Here is a 20622-nt window from a genome sequence, read left to right as displayed (position 1 = left end):
CCAGTGATTGTACATTGGCCAATAGTACCAATGGCAAAGGCAGATTAGCCACTCGTCGCCGGATCCTCACAAGGCGCCCCGATCTCCTTCGGCGAAGGGGATGAGGGCCTGTTTGGGTGTCTGGAGTAAATCCCTCTCGTCTGACTCGTTAAAAAAAAAGATTTGTCCAGTTCAAGGTGAGTAATCGCTGTTCTGATGTCCAGAAGCTATTTTCAGTCATAAGAGACGGTAGCAGCAACATCATGTACAAAATAAGTTACGAACAATGCGAAAAACCAATCAAAATAGCATGGTTGGTTAAGAGCCCATAAAACGGCAGCCACCCCCTCCGGCACCATCTTTTTGTTCTTATGTAAATAAGGTGTTTATTTTTAATATTTTATAAATGTGCCCAAATTTCTAAAAACCTGTTTTTGCTTTGTCATTATTGGGTATTGTGTGTAGATCGATGAGGATTTTGTTTTTATTTAATACATTTTATATTAAGACTGTAATATAACAAAATGTGGAAAAAGTCAAGGGGTCTGAATACTTTCTGAATGCACTGTATGTGACCGTCCAGGAGTGATACCACTAGACCACAACACAGCCTTTGTACTGGCCCAATTCTTTTATGTGTGGATTCACTCTGATTTTCTTTTCTGCAAAACGTTATTCAAGCTACTGACAGAGTAAAGTCAATGGACAGATTGTGCAAAACAATTTTTAAATGCAAAACCATGCAGTGAGGTAAGTCCAAACACCTGTGCCTTGTTAGCTTGAGATGCGCTCTCTCTCTCACAAACACACTGCTACCTGTGGAGATGGACTGAGTCACATAAGATGGGGTCCAGCAGGAGTTCCTATGCTCTCTGCTCCTCTCATCTAATCGCTCAGTGGAGATATTATGTCTCCACTGACTAAGGAATCATCTTTGCAATGTCTAACAACACCAGGGACTCAACTAGGAACATTCAGACAGACAGTGAAGGAGAGGACATGGATTGGCCTTTTTTATTGTATTTTTCGGGGCAAGTCAGTTGAGAACAAATTCTTATTTACAATGATGGCCTACCCCGGCCAAACCCTAACTTCAAAAGCACTCAATACATTATTGTGGATGCTACCATGATTACAGATAGTCCTGAATGAATTGTGAATAATGGGCCAATTGTGCACCGCCCTACGAGACTCCCAATCATGGCCGGTTATGATCTATCCTGGAATCGAACCAGGATCTGTAGTGACGCCTCAATCTAGCACTGAGATGCATGCCTTTATCGATCTGATATTTTGTTTACTAGGCCTACTTGGTACCGCATGCGCAGTTGTGCTGGTATTTTAAGCTAAACTAATCTTCAGTATTTTTGTTTGCATGTATGAATAACTAGGCTACTACTTTCAGCATTTAGTTTGCATTATTTAGGTAAGACAGCTGTGTGTACGGCTGCCTTCACGTAGGGTAATTCACCAATTACAAACAGCCTATATTAATGGCCAAAACAGCCTTGCTTTAGTGTATAGTGCGCTGTCTATTGTGATAATACAGCGCAGCGGAGATAGGCTACTTCAAAAGCACTCAATCCATGGTCTCGGAGTCTGAAGTAAGCCGAATTCAATATAATTCCAAAGCAAGAACCCACCAAAATGTGTCCCCCTCACCGATTTCAACTGCCCCCTTAGTCACTTTATCCTGGCACCAGGTCTGATGCAATACATAGGCTTACACAACCTTCACACAGGGCCTCTCTCCCCTGCCTGAGGATTTCTCTAAATGACTTACGCAGGCTCTGATAATGTTAATATCCATAACACTGCGCAGTGTGCTCCAGCATTGTCTAATGACGTGCTTGGTCACCATGGATCATCATTAGATCAAGATGCTATAGATCAGTGTCAGACTTAACCTCATCATTTTGTTCTCTCTGCGTGCGTAAGAATCCTTTATGACTACTGTAATATCCCTTGGTACCTCCCCTGCTACGCATCCACACTGGCACAGAGCCTAATCTGCTCCAATATGTGATTACCTGCAGCTGTGAGTGTATGTGTGTGTGTGTCTGCCTGTGTGTCTGTCTGTGTGTGTGTTCGTGTGTGTGTGTGTGTGTGTGTGTGTGTGTGTGTGTGTGTGTGTGTGTGTGTGTGTGTGTGTGTGTCCGTGTGTATGTGTGTCTGTGTGTACGCGTGTGTGTGTGTGTGTGTACGTTTGTACGTGCAAGCATGCGCAAGCGCGTGTGTGCATAGGTGGCAGGACAGAAACTCAGAATGCAACCTATTAGATTAGAATCTTGCTCGATGGTGTAGGTTGTCATGACAGTAGGTCGTCGTGACAAATAAGATGTCACTCTGGGCAGAAGATATCATCGATCATCAGAGATTAACCCTCCGGAAGTACATCAGGTGTGTGTGTGTGTATGTGTGGGGGGGGGGGGAGAAATAAGACTAGGAGCTGTACCCACAGCGCAGGGTAAATCACATCTGCAAGTGGTTTCCTTCATTTACAACTCCCTTGTTTCTCATCTTCACTAATCACAAAACATGGGATATTTTTCATGGGTATCAGGCTGTCCTTGGGACAGTGATATGGAGGAGTCAGGATTTAGTTGAAAGCACAGCGCAGAAACCGCACCTATACATTCATCTCAGATCAGTTACTTTAAGGAGAGACATGGTAGGAGGTTGGAACATCAAATGAATGAAGCCATAGAGGTCCAGAAATTCACAGCATCAGTCATATAGACACATTCAGTTTCAGTCATATCTACCCATTTACAGCATTTAGCACACGCTATTATTGAAAGCGACTTACATTAGCGAGATCGTACTTCTATACATTTTTTTCTTACTGGTCCCCTGTGGCAATTGAACCCACAACCTTGGTGTTGCCAGCGCCACACTCTACCAACTGAGCCACACGAAACCCTAAGGCAGGACAAGAAGATGGAAGAGGGTGCTCTAAACTGGCCTGCCCCTGTCCTCTAGTGGTGAACATGAATAGCTTTACTCCTTCCCAGAGCCATTTACTGTATATACTACAGGTAACTGACAAAAGGAAACGCCAACATAAAGCGTCTTAGTAGGGCGACACCACAAGCCAGAAGAGCGTCAATGCACCTTGGCATAGATTCTACAAGTGTCTGGAACTCTATTGGAACGATGCAACGCCATTCTTCCACGAGAAATTCCATCATTTGGTGCTTTGTTGATGTTGGTGGATAACGCTGTCTCAGGCGCCGCTCCGGAATCTCCCAGAAGTGTTCAATAGCGGAGGTGAGTATGGCAGCCCCCATGTACTTACCACAAATTCCTCATTTTGCTAAGTTCTCCGTATTGTACAGTGCTCTCCGTTAATCTTTTATTGTATGGTCATTAGCATTGTTTACATGATCCCAATTTTTGCTTCAAGACACCGCCAATTCAGAAAACTGAAAAGTATGTTGTGGATAGTGCTAAAACAATGACGTCATATCTGAATTCTGCCATCTTTATGCGTGTTCACCGTTGGGTTGAGATCTGGTGACTGAGACAGCAATGGCATATGGTTTACATCTTTTTCCTGCTATTCAAACTATTCAGTGACCATTTATGCCCTGTGGATGGGGGCATCATCATCCTATGGGGGCATAGCCATGGTAGCCAAAATAATGGCCTGCCCAGCATTTTTATACATGACCCTACTTATGATGGGATGTTAATTGCTTAATTAACTTAGTAACCACACCATGTGTGGAAGCACCAGCTTTCAATACACTTTGTATCCCTCATTTAATCAAGCAGTTAGCTGTACATCAATGGCTCCCAACTCCAGTCCTCCAGTACCTCAAACTGCACACACATTTTTGTTGTAGCCCCAGACAAACACTCTTGATTCAACTCATCAAAGGCTTGTTGAATCAGGTATGCTTGCACAAGGCTACAACGATAATATGTACTGTTGGGGGGGGGGGGGGGGGGGGGGGGTACTGGAGGACTGGAGTTGGGAAACACTGCTGAACAGGATGGTAATAAATGGTTCTGCTCCTTCTGACTTACAGACTAATCACTTTACAAATCTGATTTCTTCATAACACACAGTAATGTCCTCATCATCTACACGTATGTACAGCTACAGCTCTTTAACACAGTAGAACCCTTCCACTATGCCATTGGCTAGATTGTGCCACTAAGAACGAAGACAGACACAGATGACGTTTGTTTGTTGTTTCTGACTTTCATTTTCTCTATTTATTTGTGCATTGCACTTGATATCACTTTATCAAGGGTAAACAGAACCCACAAAGAGAAACACAGAAACCACAGGAGGTTGGTGGCACCTTAATTGGGGAGGACAGGCTCATGGTAAAGGTTGGAGTGGAATAAGTGGAATGGTATCAAATACATCAAACACATGGTTTACATGTGCTTGATACCATTCCATTTGCTCCGTTCCAGCCATTGTTATGAGCCTTCCTACCCCTCAACAGCCTCCACTGACAGAAACGGTTTACATTTTTAGTAGTAATACTTTTACAGCCGACAACCAAACACATACAGTAGTTGTATCCAAATCGTATCACATCCTCACGTACAACAGTTTCAACAACACTCATCCACTATATAGAGAGAGGTTAGCGTTTTAACATTGCCTTAAGTTAGCAGATAGACAAGAGATTTCAGTCAGCTAGGGAGCTTATAGGGGTTCTCTCTCTCTCTCTCACACACACACACAGTACATACATACATACTACACAGCCACAGCTTCTGCCATTGGTATAGTCACCAGAGAAAGCAGAGCCTACAGTGGACAGACAGTCTCTTTAGTTCTATACTGGTCAGTGGTCAGTCAGTGCTCACGTTAGTCCACAACTCAGGTGTGGCCTTTTCACAGAGGAAAGGGTTGACAACAGAGTAGGCTGGTCCTCCTATAGCGTATCCCACCCGGCTCCTCTGGTTGACAACATCAGTATGCAGGGGATAAAACAGGGAAATGGTTGTATCAGATGAAATAGATGTGCCAGTCTACCAAATGTATTGTTTTACACAGATAAGGGTTAGAGGGGGCCTACATTAGGATCTCACAAGCTTGATAGTGGTCCAATACACTCAAGTATAGTAATGTATTATGGAATGATGTGCCTCCATGTGTAGCAAGATATAGTCAGTCTTGTAGTCCTTCCACAAGTTCGCCCAGTCAGTGCATGCAAAAAAGATATGCTTCAAACTAATGTAAATATAAAAGCCCTCATCAATGACAAGTTAACTTTGATCAATCAGAATTTCACTTCAAATATTTGTCATGACTTAAAAGTACATGCTTTAGAGGATACAGCAAAGCATGAATAGGACAATACACCACCTGCATGTTACTAAACATTACCCACAATAAAATGAAAGATTCTTCATTAGGAGGGACTGAAGCATCTGAAATGAGTCAATAAATGAACATAATATGAAGTAAAACTGCACGTAACTATGATGAAACTTCAGCAGTTAAGACACTGCTGTACTTACTTAGATAAGTACAGCAGTGTGATATGGGTTACTTTCTCTGATATTGATAATATCCTTTACTCACTGGTTCCTTCAGACTGTAGACACTACATTTACAGGTGAAATTAGGTTTAAGTGCCTTGCTCAAGAGCACATCAACAAATGTTTTACCTAGTCAGCTCTGGGATTCGAACCAGCAACCTTCCGGTTTCTAGCACAACGTGCTTAGCCGCAAGGCTACCTGCTGCCCACTAGCCAGTGACGGTAAAGATGAGAGTGAGTACTGTATGTTTAAAGCTGGAATCCGTAGCAGTCAAACTGCCACATCCGTTTGCGATATTACAAAGACGTTACTTCAAATAAGCAACACTGCTTTTTTCCCCCTCGGACATGATTGCACACTCGATAGAACAGCAGAGTTTTTAAAAACCAAGATGCTAGATGCTGGATATCTCGCTCTCTAGACTCCTCTCCTCTTTTCATAAACAAAACAAAAACAATAACAAATGCGCCTGGGGCGACCGGTGGCAGTGTTTCACCTAATGTGGATTCCAGCTTTAAGACTGGCAATAGACTGCAGCTGAGTTTACTCTCTGTGTTATAGCTAAATACATGTTGCACCTTTCTGAGACTGAGGGCAAGAAAACACAAGAACCAACCACCGTAGGTAGTAAAGGGGGTGGCGGAACAACGAATATCCTGCCTACCTTCACCTACTAACTGTATGTCAAGTTGAGTCTCTAGGTTGTTGTCAGAACGTAAACATGATACCCTTGGCTTGCAATTGTCTAGTTCTCTCCTAGAAGTCTCCTGTGGAGTTCTGTGGAAGCACATTGATCAAAATTGGTAATTCAAATAACAGAGATAACAGTAGCTTTTCCATGAAGATAGGCAACTCAGGTGGAAACTCTGTGAGATTGCTCTATATTGAATTATTTGACATGGTATTTCTGAGATCACTGTGGTGTATAGACCTTACAGTCAGTGGTACAGTGCCTAATTGAATAGGCCATCCACTCCCAACACTGGCTCCAGATCTTCACTTCAAAGTCACACAGGTGACTGTGACAGGAACACTGTGTTAATGCTACTGTGTGTAAAATATTGGCATCGTCTTGACAGGTGACTGACAGGAACACTGTGTTAATGCTACTGTGTGTGAAACATTGGCATCGTCTTGCTCTATATAGCAACACTGTGACCACAGGTATGTCATTATCACCCATGTCCGGTGTTAGGTGGACAGTATCACTCTGGTGATGTCTCCATAGACAGCTGGATGACTCTGCATTAATTGGTTCAGGACTCTTTGCTTGGTTCAGGACTCTTTGCTTGGTTCAGGACTCTTTGCTTGGTTCAGGACTCTTTGCTTGGTTCAGGACTCGGACATGTAGGACAGGGTTCAACAGTTCTTGTTGGACAGTTGGACAGTGCTGCCACCAGATGCATAGGTAGGTTGGTAGGCAGGTATCTTTCTGTTAGTCTGGCTATTGAAGTCTCTATGGAGTAGAGTCTACAGGACAGTGACAAGAAGAGGGGGGGAGTCAGATCCGGTGGGGGCTTGATTATTGATCACAGGGGGTCGGCAGGAACTCTTTCTTTCTCTCTCTCCCTCAGCTCAGTAGAGTGCTTTTTGTCCTTGGCTGTCAAATTCTGACCAGGCATCATTCAGTTCCATAAAAATCATCTTGGCATATTGTTCATAGGGCTGTCCAGTGGCCTGGGAGAGGGGACAAGGAGGAAAACATCAGTCAGTCACGTTGTAATTTACTGCAGAGGTGAAAAGTGTCTATTGTACAGAACCTCACTATATCATATCTGGTGTTTGTTTGTGTGTGTGTGTGTGTAGAAGCATTATACCCGTAGGGGGTACAGGGGCACTTTCCCCACACAAATTTGTCCTGTCAATTTTTTTTTTTCTCTCTGCAATACTACTAGCCATATAGTAATTGTATGAAGTTGTCTTTAGCTAGCCCAGATAGGTTCTCAATCTCCCAACCTCATAACCAGCTACAAAGAAGACACTTCAGGCTATCAATCAAGTTAGACAGTATATACTGTATATATATATAGCTCTGGAAAAAAGAGACCACTGCAAAATTATCAGTTTCTCTGGTTTTACTATTTATAGGTATGTGTTTGTGTAAAATTGACCATTTTGTTTTATTCTATAAACTACTGACAACATTTCTCCCAAATTCCAAATAAAAATATTGTCATTTAGAGCATTTATTTGCAGAAAGTAAATAACAAAATAACACCAGTCTCAACGTCAACAGTGAAGAGTCGACTCCGGGATGCTGGCCTTCTAGACAAAGTTTGAAAGAAAAAGCCATATCTCAGACTGGCCAATAAAAATAAAAGATTAAAATGGGCAAAAGAACACAGACACTGGACAGAGGAACTCTGCCTAGAAGGCCAGCATCCCGGGGTTGCCTCTTCACTGTTGATGTTGAGACTGGTGTTTTGCAGGTAATATTTAATGAAGCTGCCAGTTGAGGACTTGTGAGGCGTCTGTTTCTCAAACTAGACACTAATGTACTTGTCCTCTTTCTCAGTTGTGCACCGGGGCCTCCCATTCCTCTTTTTATTCTGGTTAGAGACAGTTTGTGCTGTTCTGTGAAGGGAGTAGTACACAGCTTTGTACGAGATCTTCAGTTTCTTGGCAATTTCTCGCATGGAATAGCCTTCATTTCTCAGAATAAGAATAGACTGACAAGTTTCAGAAGAAAGGTATTTGTTTCTGGCCATTTTGAGCCTGTAATCAAACCCACAAATGCTGATGCTCCAGATACTCAACCAGTCTTAAGAAGGCCAGTTGTATTGCTTCTTTAATCAGAACAAACATTTTCAGCTGTGCTAACATAATTGCAAAAGGGTTTTCTAATGATCAATTAGGCTTTTAAAATTATAAACTTGGATTAGCTAACACAAAGTGCCATTGGAACACAGGAGTAATGGTTGCTGATAATGGGCCTCTGTACGCCTATGTAGATATTCCATAAAATATCAGCCGTTTCCAGCTACAATAGTAATTTACAACATTAACAATGTCTATCTACACTGTATCTCTGAGTGACCCAAAACTTTGAACAGTAGCAAATTACACTCATTGGAGCTAATTATATTCACTGGAGAATCTGACAGTAGGCATTGAAAAAGCACCCCCCAATACCAGTCACGGCAAGTGACGCTGGCTCCTGGCAAGCTTTCTTGACTTGAACATTAACTTTTGTCAACACATTGCTAACCTTTGTTCAACCATTGAAACACCTGTTATTAGTGAATGTGTTTGGAGCACAGCTATCGTATAATAATCACCACAATCGTCTGTTATTAGTGAATGTGTTTGGAGCACAGCTATCGTATAATAATCACCACTATCGTCTGTTATTAGTGAATGTGTTTGGAGCACAGCTATCGTATAATAATCACCACTATCGTCTGTTATTAGTGAATGTGTTTGGAGCACAGCTATCGTATAATAATCACCACTATCGTCTTAATACATACATTTTAAGAGAAGGGGGATTCAACTTAATATTAAAGTAGATTTAGTTTACCCGAAAGCAGTTTTACATTTTTACATGAAGTGGGTAAAGTTGGTAATCATCTCATGAGGAGAACAGCACAGTTGGGAGAAGCTTCATTTCCAAAAGTTCTAAGCAGTCCATTTGTTTTTGAGACAAGGGTGTTACTAAAGCTGTGTTGTATTTATTAGGTATAGTAGCTAATTTTGTAAGATGTTATGATGCATTATAAGCAAGAACAAAAAATGCAACAAAAATAACAATTATGAAAATAACTGCATGCCAATGAATCCTTACCCCAAATCTCCTAATCGTCAAAGCCCTAGTTTGAGTTACCTGTCGAGCTAATAGGCTATGTTAGAGTTTATACTTCTTCCAATTATGTGGGGAGGTCAGAATAATGAAAGACTATCTATCAAATCTATTCATTTTAAAATGTTGATTACTTGTCCTTGCCATTATCATTCACCGGATTATGTTTTGCTAACATGATCGGCGTCCCTGGGCAAGTTAAGGTTTTAGACCCCTGCTTTAGAAAAGCAATACATAACTAAAGGTACTGAATAAGACACATTCCTTTCAACCTTTTACCTAGATTTTAGCAGAAATGCAGAGAAGCATATTTGGTTTCTTAAAAAAAAAAAGAACTGCCAGTCAGGAGGTGTTGTGGAATATTGAGTCAAATATTTACACAGAAACCGGAACTCATCTGGGGTGCCGACTGCCTCTGCATATTGAATTCACAAGTTCCAGTATCTGTGTAAATATTTGACTCAATATTCCACAACAGAGGATACAGACAGCTCAAGAGGTATACAGAAAAATACAAAATAGAATTAAGCATAGTGATCATAGCTCTAAACTCTTAGAAAAAAAGGTTCTATCTAGAACCTAAAATGGTTATTCGGCTGTCCCCATAGGAGAACCCTTTCAAGAACCATTTTAAGTTCCAGGTAGAACCCTTTTGGGTTCCATGAAAAACCCTTTCCACAGAGGGTTCTACATAGAACCCAAAAGGCTTCTAACTAAAACCAAAATAGGTTCTACATGGAACCAAAAAGGGTTCTCCTATGGGGACAAGCAAATTTGAGGTGTTTGAAAAATGCTAAATTCTTCAACTTAAAGGATGGGGGGCCTAGCCTCCAGTCCACCTCCCAGCCATCCTCACGCACCCTCAGATTTTTGGGGTGCATGATGCCCCCTGTGTGTGTGTGTACGCGCGTGTGTGTGTGATTGCATGAGTATGTGTGTGTGCGTGCATGTGTATGAGGTACATGTGCATGTGTGTGTAGAGTTAACCTCTTCCTTCCCTCTCACCTTGTCTGGATGGACCACCAGCACAGCTTTACGGTAGACCTTCTTGACCTGCTCTGGGGTCACCAGGTCAGCCATGCCTACAGGCTTCCAGCGGGTCTCCCCCTCCCACAGCACCGTGTGCATGGTGGACAGCAGGGCCCGGATGTTACGCTCCTTCCCCTCGATCCAGTCCAGAATCTGGTGGTAGAGGGGGGAGAGTCTGGGCCAGATACAACACGGAGCTCACAGGGCTTCTTCAAAATCTTGAGATAGCTAGCTTGTTTTTCTTTGGTTGTCGAAAGACAGTCCAACATTGGACCCTCCTCCCCCCTGTATTTATATCTTCACTACACTCTCCAACTCTCGGTCCAAGGCTAGTGATTGGCCACTGTAAGACTACCTTGAGTTTCTCGGGGTCCATCTCTTTAGCCATCTCCTCCTTTCTCATCTCTGCTATTGTCCTGGGACCTTCCTTCTTTTTGGCTCCAGCAAAGCCTTGGCCAGACAGCAGGTCATCAAAGTTAGCCATTGCAACTTTGGGCTTGGTACCTGGGAGAGAGAAAGTAACATCTTGTCTCATCCACTTATAATACAGTATATGTGCAGTCATATCATGAATGACTACCTGCACAGATCACACACATGCAGGTCAGTTTCAAGTGGCAGATTTGTACATTAATACAGAGCAACAGGAGTCCTTTTGGGGGGGAACACAACCCAACAGTCTATCCATCCCAGTGTGATAACAACCAGTCTCCCACGGACTCACCCATGTTGGGCTGTTGTTTCCCGGCTACATTGGGAGCAGCTCCTCCTCCCATGGCAGAGAAGCTGATGTTGTAGTTGGGTCTGTTGGAGGGGGAGGTGTGGGGCATGGAGTGGCTGGTACTGGGCTTGGCCTGGGGGGATGGACCACTCTGACCCTGGGGTTGGGGCTGCCACCCTGGCTGCCCTCCAACACCACCACCGCCGGGCTTCCAGGAGGGGAGGCCTGTGTTGGCCTGCCAGCCCCCACCGTGCTGGGGCGAGGGAGGAGGCCGTGAGGGGGAGCCCATGGGGGGGACAGCAGGGGTGGTGCCTGTAGGGGTGGTGGGCTTACTGGAGAACCCAGATCCTCCTATAGAGAGAGATGTAAGTGGAGTGTTTACAGAAGCTGTAACTCAACTATCATAACATAACATAGCATGACATGACATAACCAGAGGAGGCTGGGGGGAGAATATATAGGAGGGCAGGCTCATTGTAATGGCTGGAATGGAATCAATGAAACTATATCAAACACATCAAACACATGGAAACCACATTTGACTCCGTTCCATTGATTCCATTCCAGCTATTACAATGAGCTCGTCCTCCTACAGCTCCTCCCAACAGCCTCCCCTGGACATAACATATTTAAAGTATCAGTTAGAACAGTACTTAAAGCCTTCGCTGACCTCCCAGACTTCCCCCCAGGTTTCCGATGTCAGCAAAGGGGTCCAGAGTGTTGGGTTTGGCCTGGTGTGTGGGAGTGTTGTTGACCGACCCAGTAGGACTGGTACTGGCTGACTTGCTGCCCATACTGAAACCACCTCCTCACACAGAACACACAATAACACAGTTGAAATACTATACAATACTTTATTTTATTTAGCCTTTATATTACCAGGAAGGTCAATTAAGAACACATTCTTATTTCCAAAGAAGTATGCACTGAAGTTCTATAAATATGATTCTCATAAGCACCAGCAGAGGTCCCTATTTAGTCCATTCTGATATTACACACGCTTGCTTGCTCATGGCAGCACAGCACGCTGGATGATGGCATGCCATAGCTCTCTGTTGCTCATGGCAGCACAGCACACTGGATGATGGCATGCCATAGCTCTCTGTTGCTCATGGCAGCACAGCACGCTGGATGATGGCATGCCATAGCTCTCTGTTGCTCATGGCAGCACAGCACGCTGGATGATGGCATGCCATAGCTCTCTGTTGCTCTTGGCAGCTGGTTATTCCTCTGTTCTCAGACCCCTGTCTGCAGATGTTGTCCATGAATGTTACACATGAATAGAGTTTACCTGGAGCTGCAGGTTTGTTCCAGTCCCATCCTCCCATGGCGTTGGGAGGCTGCTGAATAGTGACTACAGGGGTGGTGGGCGGGACTGGGGAGCTGCGGCCTATTAGAACACAGAAACGTCAGTGACAGACCTCACAGACAATAGGAGGAAGGAGATATGAAGTCATGCAAATTATGACCACATTATCACCAATGACCATAGTGTTGGATACTATCTGACTTGAATTCCCTTTGAGCCCCTCAATTGAGCCCCTCTGTTTGTAATTGTATAATTAGCCTAGCAGTAGTAATTATCATTGGTCTATGTGCATTGTATTCAGGCAGAGTGAAAGTACAAAGGGGGCATTTCTCTGAGTGTAAGAACGATTCTATAAGGGTTGAATAGGAGCCATGTGTCTGGGGTTAGAGCTGACAGATCATAATTACTGTTCTATAACACTGTCTAATATCTTTACTGTTTCATATAGTTATATACTCTTATATACAGTTTTTTAAGTATTCTTAGAGATTGAAAGTAATGTTAGGTTTAAGCTCTTTGTGTATGAGAAGTGTAATTACAGTATTTAGTGGACTGCAGTGGACTGTAGGAATGTGTACTCCCAAGAACTCAAGGCCTCGTCTGACTGATAAGAAGTCCTGTGAAAGGAACGGAGGAGCACGAAGGTTCCAGACTCAGGCTGGTCCACTATAACACCCGACTGATAAGAAGTCCTGTGAAAGGAATGGAGGAGCACGAAGGTTCCAGACACAGGCTGGGCCACTATAACACCAATAGGAGGAACTGACTTGGTTGTTGCCCAGTAACAGAGACTGATTGTTTATCCTAGAAATACAAGGAGGTGACTCTGCCTAACCGGAAAGTATAAATATATGCTTGTGTGAATTGTATTAGTGTTTTGCAGCTACATTGCCCAGTGTGGTGAATAAATCTAATTTAAGCTTATTTTGGTGTCCGACTAGATTGTACCAGAACGTACAAGCTAACAACAGCATACAATGACTGTTAAGCTAACCAACTAGGGTCAGAACCATACCAATAGCAATAACTGTAACCATAAAATAGCCCTTCCATTCAGATCTCCCTCAAAACTTGCAGCTTGAATTCCCATTGATCATCACTCATTATGTGCATGCATATACAGATGCCATATCTTAATTTGACATCCTGTTGTAGTAGGAATTTTCCTGCATGGCAGGAAATGCAAACTTGTATTGTATTCAAGGTTTAAAAAGGTGTCTACAGTTTTTAATTTCCACTTAAAAATGGCAGACTTGATTTGCCCTAGCAAAAAATGTATCAACCTCTACAAAAAATGTCCATTAATTATAATTCACACAACAATTCACATTTCCTGCTTTAGCAAACTTGTTCAAATTAAGATCCTACATCTGTACATTACCAAACACAACAGCATGGCTGAAGCAGCAGACTAGTATCAGTGTAAAGATAGCAGTTGTATAGTGGATAGTGGATACAGTGAAACGTTAGTGGATCATCGTAAAGATAGCAGTCGTATAGTTGATACAGTGAAACGTTAGTGGATCATCATCAAGATAGCAGTCGTATAGTGGATAGTGGATAGAGTGAAACCTTAGTGGATCATCATCAAGATAGCAGTCGTATAGTGGATAGTGGATACAGTGAGACCTTAGTGGATCATCATCAAGATAGCAGTCGTATAGTGGATAGTGGATAGAGTGAAACCTTAGTGGATCATCATCAAGATAGCAGTCGTATAGTGGATAGTGGATACAGTGAAACGTTACTGGACAGATATCAATGTAAAGATAGCAGTCACATAGTGGATAGTGGATACAGTGAAACGTTAGTGGATAGATAGCAGTGTAAAGACATCAGTCACATAGTGGATAGTGGATACAGTGAAACGTTAGTGGATAGATACAGTTGAAGACGGAAGTTTACATACACTTAGGTTGGAGTCATTAAAACTCGTTTTTCAACCACTCCACAAATGTCTTATTAACTATAGTTTTGGCAAGTCGGTTAGGACATCTACTTTGTGCATGACACAAGTCATTTTTCCAACAACTGTTTACAGACAGATTATTTCACTTATAATTCACTGTATCACAATTCCAGTGGGTCAGAAGTTTACATACACTAAGTTGACTGTGCCTTTAAACAGCTTGGAAAATTCCAGAAAATGATGACATGGCTTTAGAAGCTTCTGATAGGCTAATTGACATAATTTGAGTCAATTGGCAGTGTACCTGTGGAATTATTTCAAGGCCTACCTTCAAACTCAGTGCCTCTGCTTGACATCATGGGAAAATCAAAAGAATTCAGCCAAGACCTCAGAAAAAAAATTGTGGACCTCCACAAGTCTGGTTCACCCTTGGGAGCAATTTCCAAACGCCTGAAGGTACCACGTTCATCTGTACGAACAATAGTATGCAAGTATAAACACCATGGGACCACGCAGTCGTCATACCGCTCAGGAAGGAGACGCGTTCTGTCTCCTAGAGATGAACGTACTTTGGTGAGAAAAGTGCAAATCAATCCCAGAACAACAGCAAAGGACCTTGTGAAGATGCTGGAGGAAACGGGTACAAAAGTATCTATATCCACAGTAAAACAAGTCCTATATCAACTCAGCAGGGAAGAAGCCACTTCTCCAAAACCGCCATAAAAAAAGACAGACTACGGTTTAAAACTGCACATGAGGACAAAGATTGTACTTTTTGGAGAAATGCCCTCTGGTCGGATGAAACAAAAACAGAACTGTTTGGCCATAATGACCATCGTTATGTTTGGAGGAAAAAGGGGGGGGCTTGCAAACAAAATAACACCATCCCAACCATGAAGCACGGGGGTGGCAGCATCATGTTGTGGGGGTGCTTTGCTGCAGGGGGGACTGGTGCACTTCACAAAATAGATGGCTTCATGAGAAAGGAAAATTATGTGGATATATTGAAGCAACATTTCAAGACATCAGTCAGGAAGTTAAAGCTTGGTCCCAAATGTCACGTTCCTGACCTGTTTTCTGTTGTTTTGTATGTGTTTAGTTGGTCAGGACGTGAACTGGGTGGGAATTCTATGTTGTGTGTCTAGTTTGTCTGTTTCTATGTCAGCCTAGTGTGGGTTCTCAATCAGAGACAGATGCTAGTCGTTGTCTCTGATTGAGACTCATATATAGGAGGCTTGTTTTGTGTTGGGAGTTTGTGGGTGTTTGTTTCCTGTCTCTGTGATTGTCTGCACCAGATAGGTCTGTGTCGGTTTTTGCACATTTGTTATTTTGTATTGTTGTTTGTAGTGTTTCACTTGTTCTTTATTAAACATGTTTAACACTAGCCGCGCTGCACTTTGGTCCTCTCCTTCAACCCTGGAAGAAAACCGTTACAGAAACACCCACCAAACCCGGACCAAGCAGCGTGGCAAAGTGCAGCAGAAACAGCAGCAGCGGTACCAGGAGGAATGGTCATGGGAGGAAATCATAAACGGAAAAGGACCCTGGGCAAAGGTGGGAGAGAATCGCCACTCTTGGGAGGAGAAGGAGGCAGCCACAGCCCAGGAGCGCTGGATTGAGGAGGCAGCACGTAAGAGAGGCTGGAAGCCCGAGAGGCTCACCCAAAAATGTCTTGGGGGGGGGGGGGGGATAAAGGGGAGTGTGGCGAAGCCGGGTTGGATACCTGAGCCAACTCCCCGGGCTTACCGTGGAGTGAGAGGGCGTGGTACTGGTCAGACATCGTGTTATGCGGTAAAGAGCACGGTGTCCCCAGTACGCGTGCTTAGCCCAGTGCGGGCTATTCCACCTTGCCGCACTGGGAGGGCTAGGTTGGGCATCGAGCTGGATGTCATGAAGCCGGCCCAACGTATCTGGCCTCCAGTACGTCTCCTCGGGCCGGCGTACATGGCACCAGCCTTACAGGTGGTGTCCCCGGTTTGCCTGCATAGCCCAGTGCGGGTTGTTCCACCTCGCCGCACTGGCAGGGCTACGGGGACCATTCAACCTGGTAAGGTTGGAGAGGCTCGGTGCTCAAGAGCGCGTGTCCTCCTTCACGGTCCGGTATATCCGGCGCCACCTTACCGCCCCAGCCCAGTACCACCAGTGCCTACACCACGCACCAGGCTTCCAGTGCATCTCCAGAGCCCTGTTCCTCCTCCCCGCACTCGCCCTGAGGTGCGTGCCCTCAGCCCGGTACCTCCAGTTCCGGCACCACGCATCAGGCCTATAGTGCGTCTCAGCCGGCCAGAGTCTGCCGTCTGCCCAGCGGTGCTTGAACTGTCCGTCTGCCCAGCGGCGCCTGAACTGTCCGTCTGCCCAACGCCGTCTGAACTGTCCGTCTGCCCAACGCCGTCTGAGCCATCCGTCTGCCCAGCGCCGTCTGAGCCATCCGTCTGCCCAGCGCCATCTGAGCCATCCGTCTGCCCAGCGCCATCTGAGCCATCCGTCTGCCCAGCGCCGTCTGAGCCATCTGTCTGCCCAGCGCCATCTGAGTCATCCGTCTGCCACGAGCCATTAGAGCCGCCCGTCTGTCCCGAGCCAATAGAGCCGCCCGTCTGTCCCGAGCCGCTAGAGCCGTCCGTCAGTCAGGAGCTGCCAGAGCCGTCCGTCAGTCAGGAGCTGCCAGAGCCGCCAGCCAGTCAGGAGCTGCCAGAGCCGCCAGCCAGTCAGGAGCTGCCAGAGCCGCCAGCCAGTCAGGAGCTGCCAGAGCCGCCAGCCAGTCAGGAGCTGCCAGAGACGCCAGCCAGTCAGGAGCTGCCAGAGACGCCAGCCAGTCAGGAGCTGCCAGAGACGCCAGCCAGTCAGGAGCTGCCAGAGCTGCCCTACAGTCATGAGCTGCCCTACAGTCATGAGCTGCCCTACAGTCATGAGCTGCCCTACGGTCATGAGCTGCCTTCCAGTCATGAGCTGCCCTCCAGTCATGAGCTGCCCTCCAGTCATGAGCTGCCCTCCAGTCATGAGCTGCCCTCCAGTCCGGAGCTGCCACTCAGTCCGGAGCTGCCACTCAGTCCGGAGCTGCATCTAGTCCGGAGTTGTCCTTCTGTCCTGAGCTACCTCACTTTCATGGGCTACCTCTTTGTCCTGAGCTACCTCTTTGTCCTGAACTACCTCTCTGTCCTGAGTTGTCTCCTCTATTGTAGAGGGGAGTTGGTGAAGGTTCCTGGACCATGGTCGGGGGCGAGGGTCGCCACTCAAGGGACGCTAAGGAGGTGGACAAAGACAATGGTGGAGTGGTGCCCTCGTCCACCGCCGGAGCCGCCACCGCGGACAGATGCCCACCCAGACCCTCCCCTTGAGTTTTAGGGGTGCGCCCGGAGTTCGCACCTTGAGGGGGGGGTTCTGTCACGTTCCTGACCTGTTTTCTGTTGTTTTGAATGTGTTTAGTTGGTCAGGACGTGAACTGGGTGGGAATTCTATGTTGTGTGTCTAGTTTGTCTGTTACTATGTCAGCCTAGTGTGGGTTCTCAATCAGAGACAGATGGTAGTCGTTGTCTCTGATTGAGACTCATATATAGGAGGCTTGTTTTGTGTTGGGAGTTTGTGGGTGTTTGTTTCCTGTCTCTGTGATTGTCTGCACCAGATAGGTCTGTGTCGGTTTTTGCACATTCTTTATTTTGTATTGTTGTTTGTAGTGTTTCACTTGTTCTTTATTAAACATGTTTAACACTAGCCGCGCTGCACTTTGGTCCTCTCCTTCAACCCTGGAAGAAAACCGTTACACCAAATGGGTCTTCCAAATAGACAATGACACCAAGCATACTTCCAAAGTTGTGGCAAAATGGCTTAAGGACAACAAAGTCAAGTTATTGGAGTGGCCATCACAAAGCCCTGACCTCAATCCCATAGAAAATGTGTGGGCAGAACTGAAAAAGCGTGTGCGAGCAAGGAGGCCTACAAACCTGACTCAGATACACCAGCTCTATCAGGAGGAATGTGCCAAAATTCCCCCAACTTATTATGGGAAGCTTGTGGAAGGCTTTCCGAACCGTTTGACCCAAGTTAAACAATTTAAAGACAATGCTACCAAATACTAATTGAGTGTATGTAAACGTCTGACCCACTGGGAATGTGATAAAATAAATAAAGGCTGAAATAAATCATTCTCTCTACTATTATTCTAACATTTCACATTCTTAAAATAAAGTGATGATCCTAACTGACCTTAGACAGAGATTTTTTACAAGGTTTAAATGTCAGGAATTGAGAAAAACTGAGTTTAAATATATTTGGCTAAGGTGTATGTAAACTTCCGACTTCAACTGTATCAGTGTAAAGACAGCAGTCGTATTGTGGATAGTGGATACAGTAAAACGTTAGTGGAAAGATGTCAGTGTAAAGACAGCAGTCACATAGTTAGTGGAAAGAGTGAAACGTTAATTGGTAGACAGTGCCTCTACAGATGCAGTCTGGTCATGCCTTACCCATGCCAGTGTTCTGCATGGTGGGGGATAGAGAGTGAGCTGCATGCAGGAGGGGGCCAGACTGCCCCAGGTTAGCAAGATTACCTGCTGGACCCAGGAAGGACCCCATCAGCTCCTGGGGCTTGGGCATTGGACCCGCCCCAAACGGGTCCAACGCTGGGTGGACAGAGAGAAAAGCATAAACCATTACTTTACTATTCAATTCAATACATTTTATTAATCTCTAGATTAACATACTATGTCCACATCTGTGTTAAAATGACTTTGTAAAAAACAGACAAATAAACCTGAATTGAGTTGATCAGTAACTATGGCTATATGGTGTTATAGTAATCATTGACTACATACCTGGATAGGGGCGGGGGAGGGTGGAGGGAGGAGCTATTTTCTGTGGGGTGGACTGGGCCGAAGTGGGCCCACTCCCTGTCTGGGGGGAGGCCCCAAACAGATCCCCCAGGAGGTCCGTGGTGGTGTTGGTGGTCGGGGGCTGGGGTGAGGGGCAGTTCACTGCCACCCCATCCAGGCCCAGGAGGTCCACCTCTTCTGGGGGAGGAGGAGGAGCAGCGGGGGGGGCGTGGGGCTGCTCGGGTCTCTTGGGGCCCCTGGTGCCAGCCTGAGCCCCTCCAGGTCTCTCTACGCTAGCGTGGCTTTGCTGGCTGGAAAGGGACAGCATCTCGTCATCAGACGGCTCGCTGTCCTCCCCGTGAGGACGACCGTCCAGACCGCCTTGGGACCGGCTTGGCTCTACATGGGGGGGGAAGGTCACATAAGGAAAACTTGGTCTTGATTTAGTAAATAGGTTTGCTTCCCACAAAGTATTCTACAGGAGAACAGGAGATATTTTGTTATAGGTATCCGTATTGCTAGCCACCACAGCAGCGTGACAAAGCTAAACTAACACATACGTACTGTACATCACCCAGGGGAAACTGCATCTAACAATGTGCTGACTTCCTCTAACTACAGCAGCTAGTATCTTTACTGGTCTGTGGTCTCCTCTACTCTAGACCTACCCTCCAAGTCCAGTCCCTCCATCTCATCTTGGGAGGAGAGAATGAGACTAACGTTAGAGTAAGAAAGACTGTTTAACAGCAGCTCTCATTAGTGGTGACCATGTCAGTATCTGTGTGTGTTTAGCTGTCGGTGTGCATAGTTTCTGTGTATGTGCCTTGGTCCATCTGGGCATTGGAGTGTGTGGACCTCTGTGTGGACCTATGTCAGTGCATGTATCTATGCCTATGTACCAACATGTGCGTGCCCATCTGTGTCCGATTGTATGCGTATGCGTGCATGTGTGTATGAGTGTGTGCACCTGTGTGTACATATTTGCCTGTGTGTGTCTGTGTGTGTTGGTGTGTGTGTACATCTGTCCTGTATGCCTCTGCCTGTGTGCTTGTATGTTGACCTCCCCTCTGCCCTACCTGCTATGGCCAGTGCGTCCTGGTGTTCCTGGTGACAGGAGAACAGTACGTTGGGGATGAGGTCTTTATTAGGGAACTGTTCCCAGGGAGGGGTCAGGTCCTTCTGCTTGTCAGTGCTCTCCACCTCGATGTCCACCAACACATGGAACAACTGAGGGTACTTCTCTGGAGAGTCACACGCATCCAGCTCCGGCCTAGACAGGTGTGAGTGTGTGTGTGTGTGTGTGTGTGTGTGTGTGTGTGTGTGTGTGTGTGTGTGTGTGTGTGTGTGTGTGTGTGTGTGTGTGTGTGTGTGTGTGTGTGTGTGTGTGTGTGTGTGTGTGTGTGTGTGTGTGTGTGTGTGTGTGTGTGTGTGTGTCAGACAAATAGTTAGTTAGTTCTCCATTCACTATTTCAAAAAAGAGCCATGTTCCATATCATGACGTTCACCAATGATATAGATATAGTATATGATATAGTATTTCACATTTACGTGTTAATACT

General features: G+C 45.3%; 1 protein-coding gene across 12 annotated transcripts in view; it reads right to left on the bottom strand.

Annotated features, from left to right (window-relative positions):
* Positions 1 to 4164: 4164 nt before the first annotated feature.
* Positions 4165 to 20622, bottom strand: part of dnajc6 (DnaJ (Hsp40) homolog, subfamily C, member 6) — a 78795-nt gene continuing 62337 nt past the window's right edge. For 9 of the 12 annotated variants that reach the window (XM_055861595.1, XM_055861599.1, XM_055861596.1 and 6 more), the window contains 9 exons: positions 20140 to 20333; positions 19067 to 19462; positions 18719 to 18874; positions 12332 to 12430; positions 11711 to 11848; positions 11044 to 11391; positions 10675 to 10823; positions 10296 to 10472; positions 4165 to 7168 (listed from right to left, as the gene is read on the bottom strand). In XM_055861595.1, the coding sequence (XP_055717570.1) occupies positions 7067 to 7168; positions 10296 to 10472; positions 10675 to 10823; positions 11044 to 11391; positions 11711 to 11848; positions 12332 to 12430; positions 18719 to 18874; positions 19067 to 19462; positions 20140 to 20333 (1759 nt within the window). In that variant the 3' untranslated portion in view covers positions 4165 to 7066. The remainder of the gene's footprint in view (positions 7169 to 10295; positions 10473 to 10674; positions 10824 to 11043; positions 11392 to 11710; positions 11849 to 12331; positions 12431 to 18718; positions 18875 to 19066; positions 19463 to 20139; positions 20334 to 20622) is intronic. The other 3 variants (XM_055861592.1, XM_055861602.1, XM_055861593.1) reach the window with 2 other exon arrangements.

The sequence above is a fragment of the Salvelinus fontinalis genome, chromosome 14 (genome assembly GCF_029448725.1).
Source record: "Salvelinus fontinalis isolate EN_2023a chromosome 14, ASM2944872v1, whole genome shotgun sequence".
Classification (NCBI taxonomy): Eukaryota; Metazoa; Chordata; class Actinopteri; order Salmoniformes; family Salmonidae; genus Salvelinus; species Salvelinus fontinalis.
Note: the sequence above shows the minus strand (reverse complement) of the source record. Positions and strands in the feature narration are given on the sequence as shown.